Source organism: Papaver somniferum, unplaced genomic scaffold, assembly GCF_003573695.1.
Source record: "Papaver somniferum cultivar HN1 unplaced genomic scaffold, ASM357369v1 unplaced-scaffold_29, whole genome shotgun sequence".
In the NCBI taxonomy this organism is placed as follows: domain Eukaryota; kingdom Viridiplantae; phylum Streptophyta; class Magnoliopsida; order Ranunculales; family Papaveraceae; genus Papaver; species Papaver somniferum.
In genome coordinates this window covers 4,015,541-4,027,359 of record NW_020639929.1, presented here as the reverse complement: position 1 = coordinate 4,027,359, position 11,819 = coordinate 4,015,541, and the positions used below count along the sequence as shown (strand labels likewise).

General features: G+C 37.9%; 1 protein-coding gene across 2 annotated transcripts; it reads right to left on the bottom strand.

The window, feature by feature from the left end:
* Positions 1–1,827: 1,827 nt before the first annotated feature.
* Positions 1,828–10,256, bottom strand: LOC113341389 (ubiquitin carboxyl-terminal hydrolase 7-like). 2 transcript variants are annotated; one of them, XR_003355912.1, is made up of 9 exons: positions 9,769–10,256; positions 6,893–7,566; positions 6,691–6,808; positions 6,570–6,608; positions 6,407–6,477; positions 6,233–6,283; positions 5,990–6,098; positions 5,725–5,871; positions 1,828–2,078 (listed from the first exon to the last, which is right to left on the bottom strand). XR_003355912.1 is itself a non-coding variant. In XM_026586287.1 (8 exons), the coding sequence occupies exons 2-8, from the start codon at positions 7,072–7,074 to the stop codon at positions 5,818–5,820; spliced, it is 624 nt and encodes a 207-aa protein (XP_026442072.1). In that variant the 5' UTR covers positions 7,075–7,566; positions 9,769–10,256; the 3' UTR covers positions 4,576–5,817. The 2 variants fall into 2 exon arrangements, 1 of the variants encoding a protein (XP_026442072.1); XM_026586287.1 differs by lacking the exon at positions 1,828–2,078 and having other exon boundaries at positions 4,576–5,871.
* Positions 10,257–11,819: the final 1,563 nt, after the last annotated feature.

The following is an 11,819-nucleotide window of genomic DNA, read 5'->3' as shown; positions in this document are numbered from 1 at the left end:
GTTATATATATATATATATATATATATATATATATATATATATATATATATATATATATAGGTGGTTATTAGGTTGGTTTTAAATTAAATAAGATTAAGGGTAGGTTAGTCATTTCAACACTTTAGGACACCCCATATAAATATAGTAAAACTAGTAAAGTGAGATTGGTGTAGCCGCTATTCTCATTTGACATCGGAACGAGGTTTCAATAAAATACATTTAATTTTATAAAATTAATTGAATCCTACGCTCTGATGCCAATTAATAATTATTGTTATATCGTTTTTTTTTCCGAACCAAATAATTATAATATCAAAAAAAATATCCGAACTACGTTCTGATGCCAATTGACAATTATTGTTATATCAATTTTCTTTTTTCCTAGCCAAATAATTATAATATCAAAAAAAATATCCGAACTAGTTGTAAATAAAAATCTTGCTATCCCTAATGACCTTTTATTTAAGCTTATGCCAATTGATGATTGTTATTATATTAAAAAAAAAAATCGGATCGGTTATAAATATTTATAAGCTTATGCCAATTGATAATTATTGTTATATTAAAAAAAAAAATCGGATCTGTAAATAAGAATCTTGCTACCCTCAATGACTTTTTCTTCCCGCTTATAATTAAATAAATAAATTCTTTTTATCTCATCATGAAGTTGTGACTGCCTCCCAATAATGCAAACCAGTTTGAAGATGAACTTGTGGATAAGTTGAAAATAAGAAATTTGCTACTTTCAATGACCTTTTCTTTCAGCTTATAGTTCCCATCAAACAGTCTATTATTTCGTTTAATCCAGATTGTCGCCCGAAATTGTAAAAGGGATAATATCCCAAAAGTTCCTCCTGACACTTCGATTAGAACCTTTCTTCCTTCTCAATTCCCAAATAGTTCTCCTTTACTACACCATTTTTTTTCCTAGTAGTAATGATTTTTACGCGTCGTGAAAAGGAGTTGTAACGGGTCAACGTTGTTGCAAAAAGGGGTATTACAAATTTTTTGTAATGGCCCACTAGCCTGTACGAATTTCAGTTTGCAACGGTCATTGTATCGGCACTCAGCCGTTACTACGTGCCAATTCATAACATGAATAAGTATCTTCTTTCGTGAGCAAGAAGTCGAGAGCAGTTACTAATTATTTGTAATAGGGACGTCGTAACAGCCATGAGCACTTAGGAACCTTTTTATAGCAACAAAAAAAAATGGTTGCCGATCAACATTGACCTGGTCTAAATTGGTCAACAATGAACAATTTAATTGGATGTTGAATTTGTGTTTGAAAAGATGTATAGTAAATTGAATTTGTGTTGAAAAGATGTAGAGAAGATTGGATTTGAGTTGAAATCATGTAGAGAAGAAAAGATGAGTGGAGACTAGAAAAAATTGAAGTTGACTTAAATTTATGGGGTGTGCAAATGTGACCGTTTTATGTTGTTGGAATGTTACATTATCGATCCAGTTAGAGCCGCGTCTCGATGTAATTAGAGTTGACTCTCGGTTCAGTTGGAGCCAAGGCCCGAGTCAGTTTACACCTCCCAATCCCAACTGTAACAGTCGTATTTGTTTGTCTCAGAAGGGGCCCCCTCTCCACTTCATTGAAATTAACTTTGACCATCCACCTAATTTGGTATGTACTCCCTCTGTACCTTTTATACAGGCGGAATATTATTTTTTTCTTGTACTATTAGATAGACGGAGTGGCAATTTTAAGATGATTTTTAACCATTTTATCCCTATTTATATTGCTTCATTATCCTCGTAATTGAGTTTACGTCTCTAATACAGGAAATATAATAAAAGGTAAAACAATAGAAAAATATGGATATTTATAAAATTAAGAAACAATTCTTAATCTAAGAAAATTTAGCCGTCAACCAATATATATATATGGTACGGATGGACTACCATTGGAATTGCTCTTAGACTTAAGCCTATCTTGGTTTATGATTCCAATTCTTTCTAGGAGATATCAGGTGGATTTATAGTGATATGGACCCCTCAGGTGGAGATAATTTTAATTTACTTTTCACATTTACCGAAAATGGCAAGTTTTGGATGGTACAAGTCCCTGTACATTGATAGAAACATCGACATAAGCAAGTTTGAATGTTCTATGGATAGAAAAAGCAAGTTGCATTTCTAAGGGCAAGCTGGTGGGTGGGTGATAAAGAGGTGGTTGGTTTGTGTTGATACATGAAAAATAATTCTCTTAACCAGGTTAGGATGCCCCAAAGAGGGGAAAGGCCACACATGGAACATGGGGACTTGGGGACTAAGGCCCAAATCCACCAAAGAAGTATCCATGAATTAGAAGGGACAATGAAGTAATGAACAAGGAAGAAGGAGGTTATATTAGACAAGGGATGGCAGTGGTAATTAAGGAGGTTTAGGACACATGGCAAGATGTCATAAAAACAAGGGGTTTTTGGAAAGTCTATATAAGAAAGGATAAGGTACAATGGAAAGCCAACTCTCTCTCATACCATTCTAAGAAAAGTGAGGTCATCTTGGTAGACTAGGACGTGTAGAACCTAACGAGAATTCCGGTATTAACATTTGGCGACCACACCCGGAGGCTCGTGCCTAGTCTATCATAATGCAGCCGAGCGATACTAGCCCGAACGCGACTAGCGGTCAATTGAATAATCCGCCCCCTTACCTAGAAGGGGAGCGGATAGGGATAGTGACAGACCCAATCTTACAAGCGAGAAGACCTGAAGCGATGCGGGAGAAGGATAAGCAACTAGAGGGGGGAAGCACGTCACTCCCGCAACCTACTTTAAAGGAAATGCAGAAAGAATTGGATGAACACATCCGCAGGGAAAGAGAGTTGAGAAAATTGCTAAAAGAAGCTAGCAACGAGCAAAGGTCCAAGGCAGCCTTAGAAAGCGCCAAGGATAAAGGAAAGGATCACGGGATGATGACGCAGGAGGCGATGGCCAAGTTTTTCGAGACAAACCACAAAGTGGTAAAACAGAATAACTACGATTTTATGCCAAGCCCATATACCCCTGAGATTGTGGATTATCAATATCCAGAAGATTATACCTCACCAAAGTTCAAAGTGTATGATGGACAAGGGAATGCGCGAGAGCATCTTAGACGATTCATCGCTTCTATGAATGATCGAGCCTCTGATGGGAAATTATGCCCAAGGGAGTTTCCGAAGTCGTTGTCTAAGACGGCCTTCTCTTGGTATGATAACCTAAAACCCGGAAGCACCAGTTCATGGACGGACCTGTCCACGCACTTCCTCAGAAAGTTTTACTTTGCAAAAAGGAAAGTCACGACGATCGACTTGGGTAAGTGTAACCAGCGGTTAGGGGAAGACATAGGGAAGTATATCACTCGGTTTCGACATTTCGCGCTGGATTTCCATGAGGACGTTAAAGAAGATGCACTAGTGGAGATATGCGTACGAGGAATGATACCATGCTTCAAGAAAATCCTAGTGAACTTCCGATTTCCAACTTTCGTCGAACTGGAAGAAGCTGCATCGAGGATCGCCAACTGTGTTGAAGAAAGCAACTCGGATTATGTCTGGCGCAACACCAAGGAACACACGTGCAAACAACAACCAAGAAGGCCGGGGCGCGCAAACAAATCAGTCATACAGGGATCAACCGCTTCCTCCCCCATTTCCCTGTAGTAAAGAGCGGATCATCGGGCTCCTGGATCAGTGGGTGGTGAATAAAGAAATTCATCTTCTTTCAACAAGGGCGGACCCCAACGATATCCAGAAGAGCAATGCCAGATATTGTCACTTCCATCGCAGAGTACATCATCCCACGGTCGACTGCTATAACCTAAGAAGAATGTTCCAGAAGAAACTAGAAGTGCGCGAAATCGAAATGGGAAATTCCGAGGGAGGGAAAGCAACTCAAAATCAGGTAATGATGCTTTCTCATGATCCCAACGGAGACGAATGGCAACCCTGGGAAGAAAAGGATGAAGAAGCATGCGAGGTCACAGTAGAAAGTTGTGCACTTACGAACACAGATGGCGACGCTAACAAATTCGCGGGCACAGTGTTGGCCCAACAGTTTTTTGACTCACTGGGTTTTAGCGAGGACAAAGCAGGGAAGTGGCCAAAGCTATTGCGACAGGAAAGCCTTACAATTCCCTCCCAAAAGAAACTATCGTATTCACAGACGAGGATATTTGTTATCCAGGAGAGCACCTTAGACCCATGTACCTGACCGCGCACATCAATAAGATTCCTTTGAAGAGGGCCTTCGTGGATGGGGGTGCATCTCTAAATTTAATCTCTACATACACACTAGATCTTCTCGGAGTGTAGCAGTCGGCAATCAAAATGCGAACCACAACGGTGAAAGGATTTGGAGGACATACTCAGACGGCCATCGGGATCGTCCATTTGGTTATGAAGATTGGTCCCATTCGCGGGCTTACCCTTTTCTGTGTACTGGAAGACGAAACGACGTTCCATGTATTGTTAGAACGAGGGTGGTTACTCAACCATAAGGTGGTAGCGTCAACGTACCATCAGTGCGTCAAGACTAACATGTGGGGAGGCAATTTCGGATACCAGCCACGAGCCAGCCTTTTGACCCGGAAGAAGCTTACATGGCAGACGTGGTTTTTTATGATTTGGCTAAGGAAGCAGATGAAATTCCCGAGGTAAAACTTACCCGCTACCAAAATGGAGCGAGGAAGAGAAGACGGAGCCAACCAAGTCGGTCTTCAGTCCGTCCAGGATGATGTTCCCAGAGGAAAGAAAGCAGAAGAACGAAGATCAACCAAGGTTCCAACGTTTCTCAAGACCAGATGGGGGACACGTGTACCGCTTGTAGCAACTAACCGTGGGAGCCTCTACAAGCACGCAAAACTTCGACATGCCCAACGTAGAGGCCCCCTCATACGATCAAAACCTAAACGAGCTACCTTACAGTACAATCGATGATGGAGAATTACAGGAACTACTTGGTGAGAATACACAGTCTATAGAAGAACGGGCTCCTAAAGACCTCACCATGGATGATGTAGAAGAAATTGACATCGGAACAGAAAATGGAAAGCGACCAATCATGATCAGTAAAAGTTTGGACGCGAAAGAAAGAGAAGCATTGATCGCATTTCTCAGGGAATATAGAGATGTTTTCACCTACGATTACGATGAAATGCCGGGTCTAGACAGCAGCCTAGTAGCTCATAACCTTGGAGTGTCTCCTAAATTTCAGCCGATAAAACAAATAAGTAGAGAGTTCCCGAGGGCAACCGCTCTCGCAATAAAGGAAGAAGTGGAACGCCTGTTGAAAGCCAAGATCATCAGACCTATTCAGCACCCGACCTGGTTAGCCAACATAGTCCCAGTGGTGAAGAAGAATGGAAAGATACGGTGCTGTGTAGACTATAGGAATCTCAATCGGGCTTGTCCCAAAGATGATTTTCCACTGCCCAACATCGACTTAACGCTGGACGCGACTGGAGGCAAGACGCGCTTCTCTTTCATGGATGGGTTTAATGGATATAACCAAATAAAGATTGTTGAAGAGGATGCAAAGAAGACTGCCTTTCAAACTCCATATAGGAACTTCTACTACGTGGTGATGCCCTTCAGACTAAAAAACGCCGGCGCCATGTATCAGCGCACCATGACATCCATATTCCACGATCTACTGCATCAGACGGTAGAGATATATGTGGATGACATCATAGTTAAGACTTCAGAGACTGAGAGCCACGAATCTCACCTAAAAATGGTCTTCGAAAGATGTAGGAAGTACCAACTCAAGATGAACCCGCTCAAGCTTGGTAAGTCATCGATGCGTGATTCTTTCATTTGTTTAGAATCGAGCCCCCAAGGAAGCTGAAAACAAATCCCTCTCGTCCTTCAGGTCCTGCATGAATTCCAATTTGTCAAATTAGTAGCAGATGACTTGGAGTTAACCAAAAATTTTATTTCAAACTACAGTACTTCGAATTCCTTAATAAAAATTCATCTAAGTAGACACTTACGATCTTTAATGCCTCGAGAAGAGTTTCCGCTCCATCTGAGATATGGCATGGAAACATGTTGAAAGACGCTTTTTCGGAGCTTGAATGGCCAGTTTCTTCAGAATGAACACTGGTAACCAAGGTTTTGTGAATACCTTCCAAACTTAATTCAGAAGCAAAGAGTAGAGACACTAAGAATAATATTACCTCTGTTTCAGGAAAAGTGAAACAGGGTATATTTCAAACATCAGGTGGTACTGGTACCTGCCAACAATGTCAATTCCGAAGATTTTTTTCACAGCCTCGGGATTTTCACTGTAAGTAAATACCAAAAAGCTTTAAATTAATCAAATCGCGTAATATAACAGCATAAATGCAAAAGTACAGGACAGTAGTAAGAATGTACATAGCAATTATCCAATAAAAGAAAGCAGGTACCTCCCATTTTCTGCTTTAAGAAGAGATTCTAAAAAGGTATCTACAAGTCTCGTCCAGCACTCCTCTGCGTCCTAATTTTATTCCAACATTCACTGTAAACTGATTAGAAAACCAACATCGATAGGCAGTAGTATTTCCCGGTTTAATATGATACAAAGAATACCTCTCTTCTTACTGTAATCGGAATACTTATTTCCCAAAGCTGCCAGAACGAAAATTTTATCACCACAAATGTATGAGTGACATAAATTAAAAATGAAAAGAAAATACGAGCGAGAACTCACCCTCAAGAACTTCTTTGGAGAGACGGGTGTCTTGCTACCATCTAACTCAGAAAACAAGTCTCTTGCTGTCATTGTCACTAAGTTTGACTCATCCGAGTCATCTGGATTTCCTTCATATCTATTTGAAAGTATAGAAATCAAACTAATAATTGGAGATAACAAATATTTTACAAACAAAATTAGAGACAGAAAATAAAATCACTTGGTAAGCTCTAATCTCAGTTCGGAAACTGCTTTTAAGCACTGCAGTGTGGCATTCAAGAAACATGTTTTTCCCAGGTTATACAAAGAAGCTGAGGAAGATTCTAGTTCCTTCTTCTGCAGCTCAGAAAGTTGTTGGTCCTTGCGATCCCTCTCATTCTGATATAGACTCATAGATCCCATAATGTCTTTCTTCCTCCGCAAGAGTTGACGGAGCTCATTCTTCTCCTGGTATTTTTCAGCACTCGCAACAGCATTCCTATACTTTGTCTTAAGGGGTGAATACAGAGACGGGGAAGGCTGGTTGGATTTTTTAGTATCACCTAAAACTTTATGAGATCTTGTCCTTGGAGGTGTGTATGCAATTACAGAACTCTTTTTCTTAGATGTTACCGTGCTCTTCCTGGGTGATCCCAATTTGACAACAACTTTCTTGTTCACATTGATAGGTGATTTCAAATTGATTACACCACTCTTCGTATGTGTTTTCGAAGGGGTTTTTTTATCTGAAGACCAATTTGTGGATGTTCTTCTCACATTGATGCTTACTCTTTTTGAACGTGTTTTCTTGTAAGGATTCTTCTTAGAGTGAGCAATCAACTTTAGCTTGTGGTTAAATCTTGTAAAACGAACGTTTTCAAAAGTAGGTGGATCATCGGAGACCTTGGGGAATCTCTGTAGAACAATAAAACCACACTGAAAACCATTGTATCTATCACGGTGAAAATCAGAACAAAGTACTGGAACAGATCTAACATAACCACATTATCTTCTCCACTATATTCAGAGAAAGATCAGATTATTTACTAGAGATTAAACACATTTTGTAGGCAAAAGACTTATTTCCTCAATAAATAAGTTTAACATTGTAATTGTAACACTTCCTATTTGGATATTCGGTCAGCCGCCCTAATATTCAAATTGTTACAAGTTGACTTAATCGACGCACTCGATTTTATTTCAAACTATTTCAATTCTCATTGTAAGTTTGTAACTCATTTATGAAAAATGTAGATTCCAAAATTTCCAAGCATATCTTTTGATAAACAGAAAAAGGTAATCTGAGTATGGAATCTCTAACCCCCACATTTTTGAGGGTATACAACTGGTACGTCCCCCACATTTCATGCCTATTATTCCCGGTTACTAATTGGCATGAAACAATATTCTAAAGGAGTTGAGATATACCACTTAGAGCGCTCCACCACTTACTTGTCACAGCCACATTAATATATATTTCAGTTAGATCCTTAATCGCTCTTAAAATCAAAGAAGTTTCTTTGATCCTGCTGCAAATTAGATCGCTAACTCGTTATTAATCTCGCCTTAATTAGTGGGGACTAATGTGAGGCCTTAGATTACGCCGAATTCCCAAACAGTCACTAGTCTGTTTGTGTTTGAACTCAAATAGAATTTTACTTTTGCCGATAAGCAAACTGTACAAAGTATGTCTTCTTCCCCAAATAACTGAACTCGGTCCAACTGTAAATACATGATGATCGTATCCTTCCTACTGTGGTTCAAACTACCATGAAGGAGTCTTTTCATTTACAGTTGGATACATCTTGAACCACCGTCACTGTATCTTTCTATACAGTAAATACCAATGGAGATGTGATTTAAATATATCACATTTCATTATCAGTATCGAGTTAGATGTATCATTATTCTATAAATGGTTCATCTCGGTACTCAGACATTACATCTTTTCTACTGCAGATCATCACTACAGAAAATGATGTATCTGTGTGTGGAAATGCATATTGTTCACTAATTGAACAAGTGTTAATTAACCATTGTCCCACAAGTTTAGAAATTGTGTCTACTGCGTTTGCACATGCACTAAAAACCGAGAAATCAGTCCATCCCTCATTTACCGGTTAAGCCGATTAATTCAGCATTAAGAGAATGGTGACAGTTCACAGAGAAGGAAACCTTCCACCAGAATATGCTGTTACACAAAACTGATTGTACAAACCAAAACTTAATGTAGTCATATTTGAAATGAACCGACACATTAAATAGACACCTTTTCACAGAAGCGATTTAGGTATGCATGGCATCTCAAGGTTTTGAATAATCCAGATGTGTAGAACTTGCATCTACACACCAATCTTGAAGTTAATCATTAGATGCAAACACAATGAAACGACACTAAACCTTAAAACATATGTAACAACATAAGGAAGTTTCCAAGAGAAGAAATTGGAAATATGGTTGATACATGAATCACAGGCCATACATCCAACTTATCTTTCACAAGAGCAGTTATCGTGATCAGCCGCTTGAAACGGCAATAGTTCTCAGGATGCTAGTAAACTTACGGACATATTATCCTACTTTTTCATACAATGACATGCGAGATGCATGACACATCATCCAAACTCATATTGTGACAACAATATATACATACACGATATCAGAAAATTAAGGAGACAAAACTATTTGAAAACTAGCACATGATTTTCATAAACCGATTCCAGTGAATCATTCTATTAAAATGAAACAAAGTATGTAGTATATACTGTGTACGGCAAGATGAAAATCATGGGAACACAAAAGTTGTCCAGGGGATTCTTATCAGGTGCATGTTATGTTCAACAACCAAACCAAATTGAAATTGACTAACATGAAATTTCCAGAGAAAACCGAAAATACGGATATCATACTAGTCTTTAAGATACGGTTCAACGTATCTTAACATGTGTTTGTACTCATACATACTCCGTAATACGTATCTTCGGTTTCGTATTTTCGGTTTTCTCTGGAAATTTCATGGAAGTATCATACTAATAATCTTAAGGGAAACAAAATTGGTTGCACAATATAAACCTAAGAAATTGAAAGAAGAGCCAAATTTTAGACATTCATACTTACATAGATGTCCAGCTTCCTTTCAAGAGCCTTAAAGGTAGGCCCAAGCTTGAGTGAATTTTTATCTCACTGGAAAAAAGAATTTCTGAAATATATAAACTTCTGCTTCGATTTGAACTTTATTCCACCATTTTTCGCAAAATCACAGTAATCATTTTTCTTCGACACAAAGAGAAACAGCGCATCAACAAACTTCTTGGCTCCTTTCCCATTGTGGTTCAACTTAAGATTCTTCTCCATTATCATATCCATTCTGAGAGTTAGGTTTCTCCTCTTTAACTGGATATTGATTTTTAGGTCTTAAATTCTTCTTATCAATTTCAACTTTTCTCTTATCAATTTCATCTTCATCTTCTCTACCAGTAAATTCCATTTTGATGAATTCAATTAACAATCGTCGTCAATTGAAGGAATTCGGTGAAAGAATCGAAGGGGATATTGAAAGGAATCGAAGGAGCGAGTGAGGAGGGGAAAAATAAGACAGAGTGAGATACGAGGGAAAACCTCAGTGTGAGAGTGATGAAGGCGGGGTATCGGCCGGGAGTAGTAATATGTGTGATTTACCTTTCTTTTTCTTTCAACCTTATTATAGTGGCGGCGAGGTTTATTAGAAGGGCCGCATTTCAATATGACAAAAAGGTCATTACATGATCATTCAAGATGTCGTTTATCAAAAATTAACTGGAAATGACAAATTAACTCTCATAATTAATAACCTAGTTTACTGATGATAATCAAGTTTAATGTTAATGATTAATTTCACTTATATTAACTCAAGATCAAAACAAAATCAGATTTTAGAGTTTAAAAAAAAATATTGGAGATGGTAGAGAAGTTTTAACCCAAAGTGAAGGTCAATCTCAATCAATTGAAGAAATTAACCAACATAGTGAAAACCCAATGCCTGAAAATGACCAGGTATATTTCTAAATTAGTCCCAACTAGCTTTTTGTTGCTCAATTACGTAAAAAAATTCAATTTCTTATATTTTCAGAGCTAATTACGGTTGGCATTTTGCTCGTAACCAACCGTAATTCATAGTTACGGTTCATAAAAGATGAACTACCAACCGTAACTGGTTAAATTTGGGGAAAACCCAATCGTAAAACCAGTTACGGTTGGTAACTAAATGCTCGATACCAACAGTAACTCAGTTACGGTTGGTAACCAAATGTTATATACCAACCGTAACTCAGTTACAGTTGGTAACCAAATGCTCGATACCAACCGTAACTGAATAAAATTCTCAGATACAAGAACATACGATTGGTAGTTGAACTATTACCAACCGTAACAACATCAAAATTTCCAGTTACGGTTCGTAATAGAGTTAAAATCAACCGTAACTCACATAAGCCCGGAAACTTTAATTTCAATTTTCATCTAAAACCTTAATTTTTGATAGAAATTAAACTTAAATCGAACAAGATAAACTAAACCCTAATTGGATTTTCCAAAACATACTTCATATAAGTCATTACACTACACTTAATTAATTTTCGAATCGTCGATTAATCGAAGACGATGAAATTTTGAGTTTTAATGAAGGTTATGGTTGATGAGAAGAGGAGAAGAGAAGAAGAAAGAAAACAAATTTTCAATTTAGTTTTGATTTAGGTTAAAAAAATGGGGAGGGTAACCTAGTCAATTAACATCCCCTTTAAAACATCCCCTAACCAACTAAAGAGACATTACTATCATACTCCCGCCCTTCTAATAAAACATGTCGCCCATATAATAAGCTTGTTTTCTTTACCAAACTCAGCGACTACTTTTTTTTTTATATAGAAAAAGAGGTTTCCCTCATATTACAGATAACATTGGTCCATGCCGACGATAATTAGAGGATCTATAATCCATTACATGTTGGTTCTAATTCTGGATATTCAAATAAGTTAAGATAGCGCATAAGTCATATCTTGTCTAGGCATGTTTAATTGAATATTTGTTACAAAAAGCTGATACATTTGCTGCCCAAATTATAGTTGATCTCCTAACTAGAACAAAAGAGTTAACTAAAAATTGATGTCGAATTTATTGTTGTTGCAGAATTC

Excerpts from the sequence above, each read along its gene's own strand:
- LOC113341389 (XM_026586287.1), bottom strand. The coding sequence starts at position 7,074 with ATGGGATCTATGAGTCTATATCAGAATGAGAGGGATCGCAAGGACCAA. Across the intron at positions 6,284-6,406 it reads CTTAAAGCAGAAAATGGGAG|TGAAAATCCCGAGGCTGTGA; the intron begins GTACCTGCTTTC and ends ATTTACTTACAG. Across the intron at positions 5,872-5,989 it reads TTCTCGAGGCATTAAAGATC|GACCTGAAGGACGAGAGGGA; the intron begins GTAAGTGTCTAC and ends GAATTCATGCAG.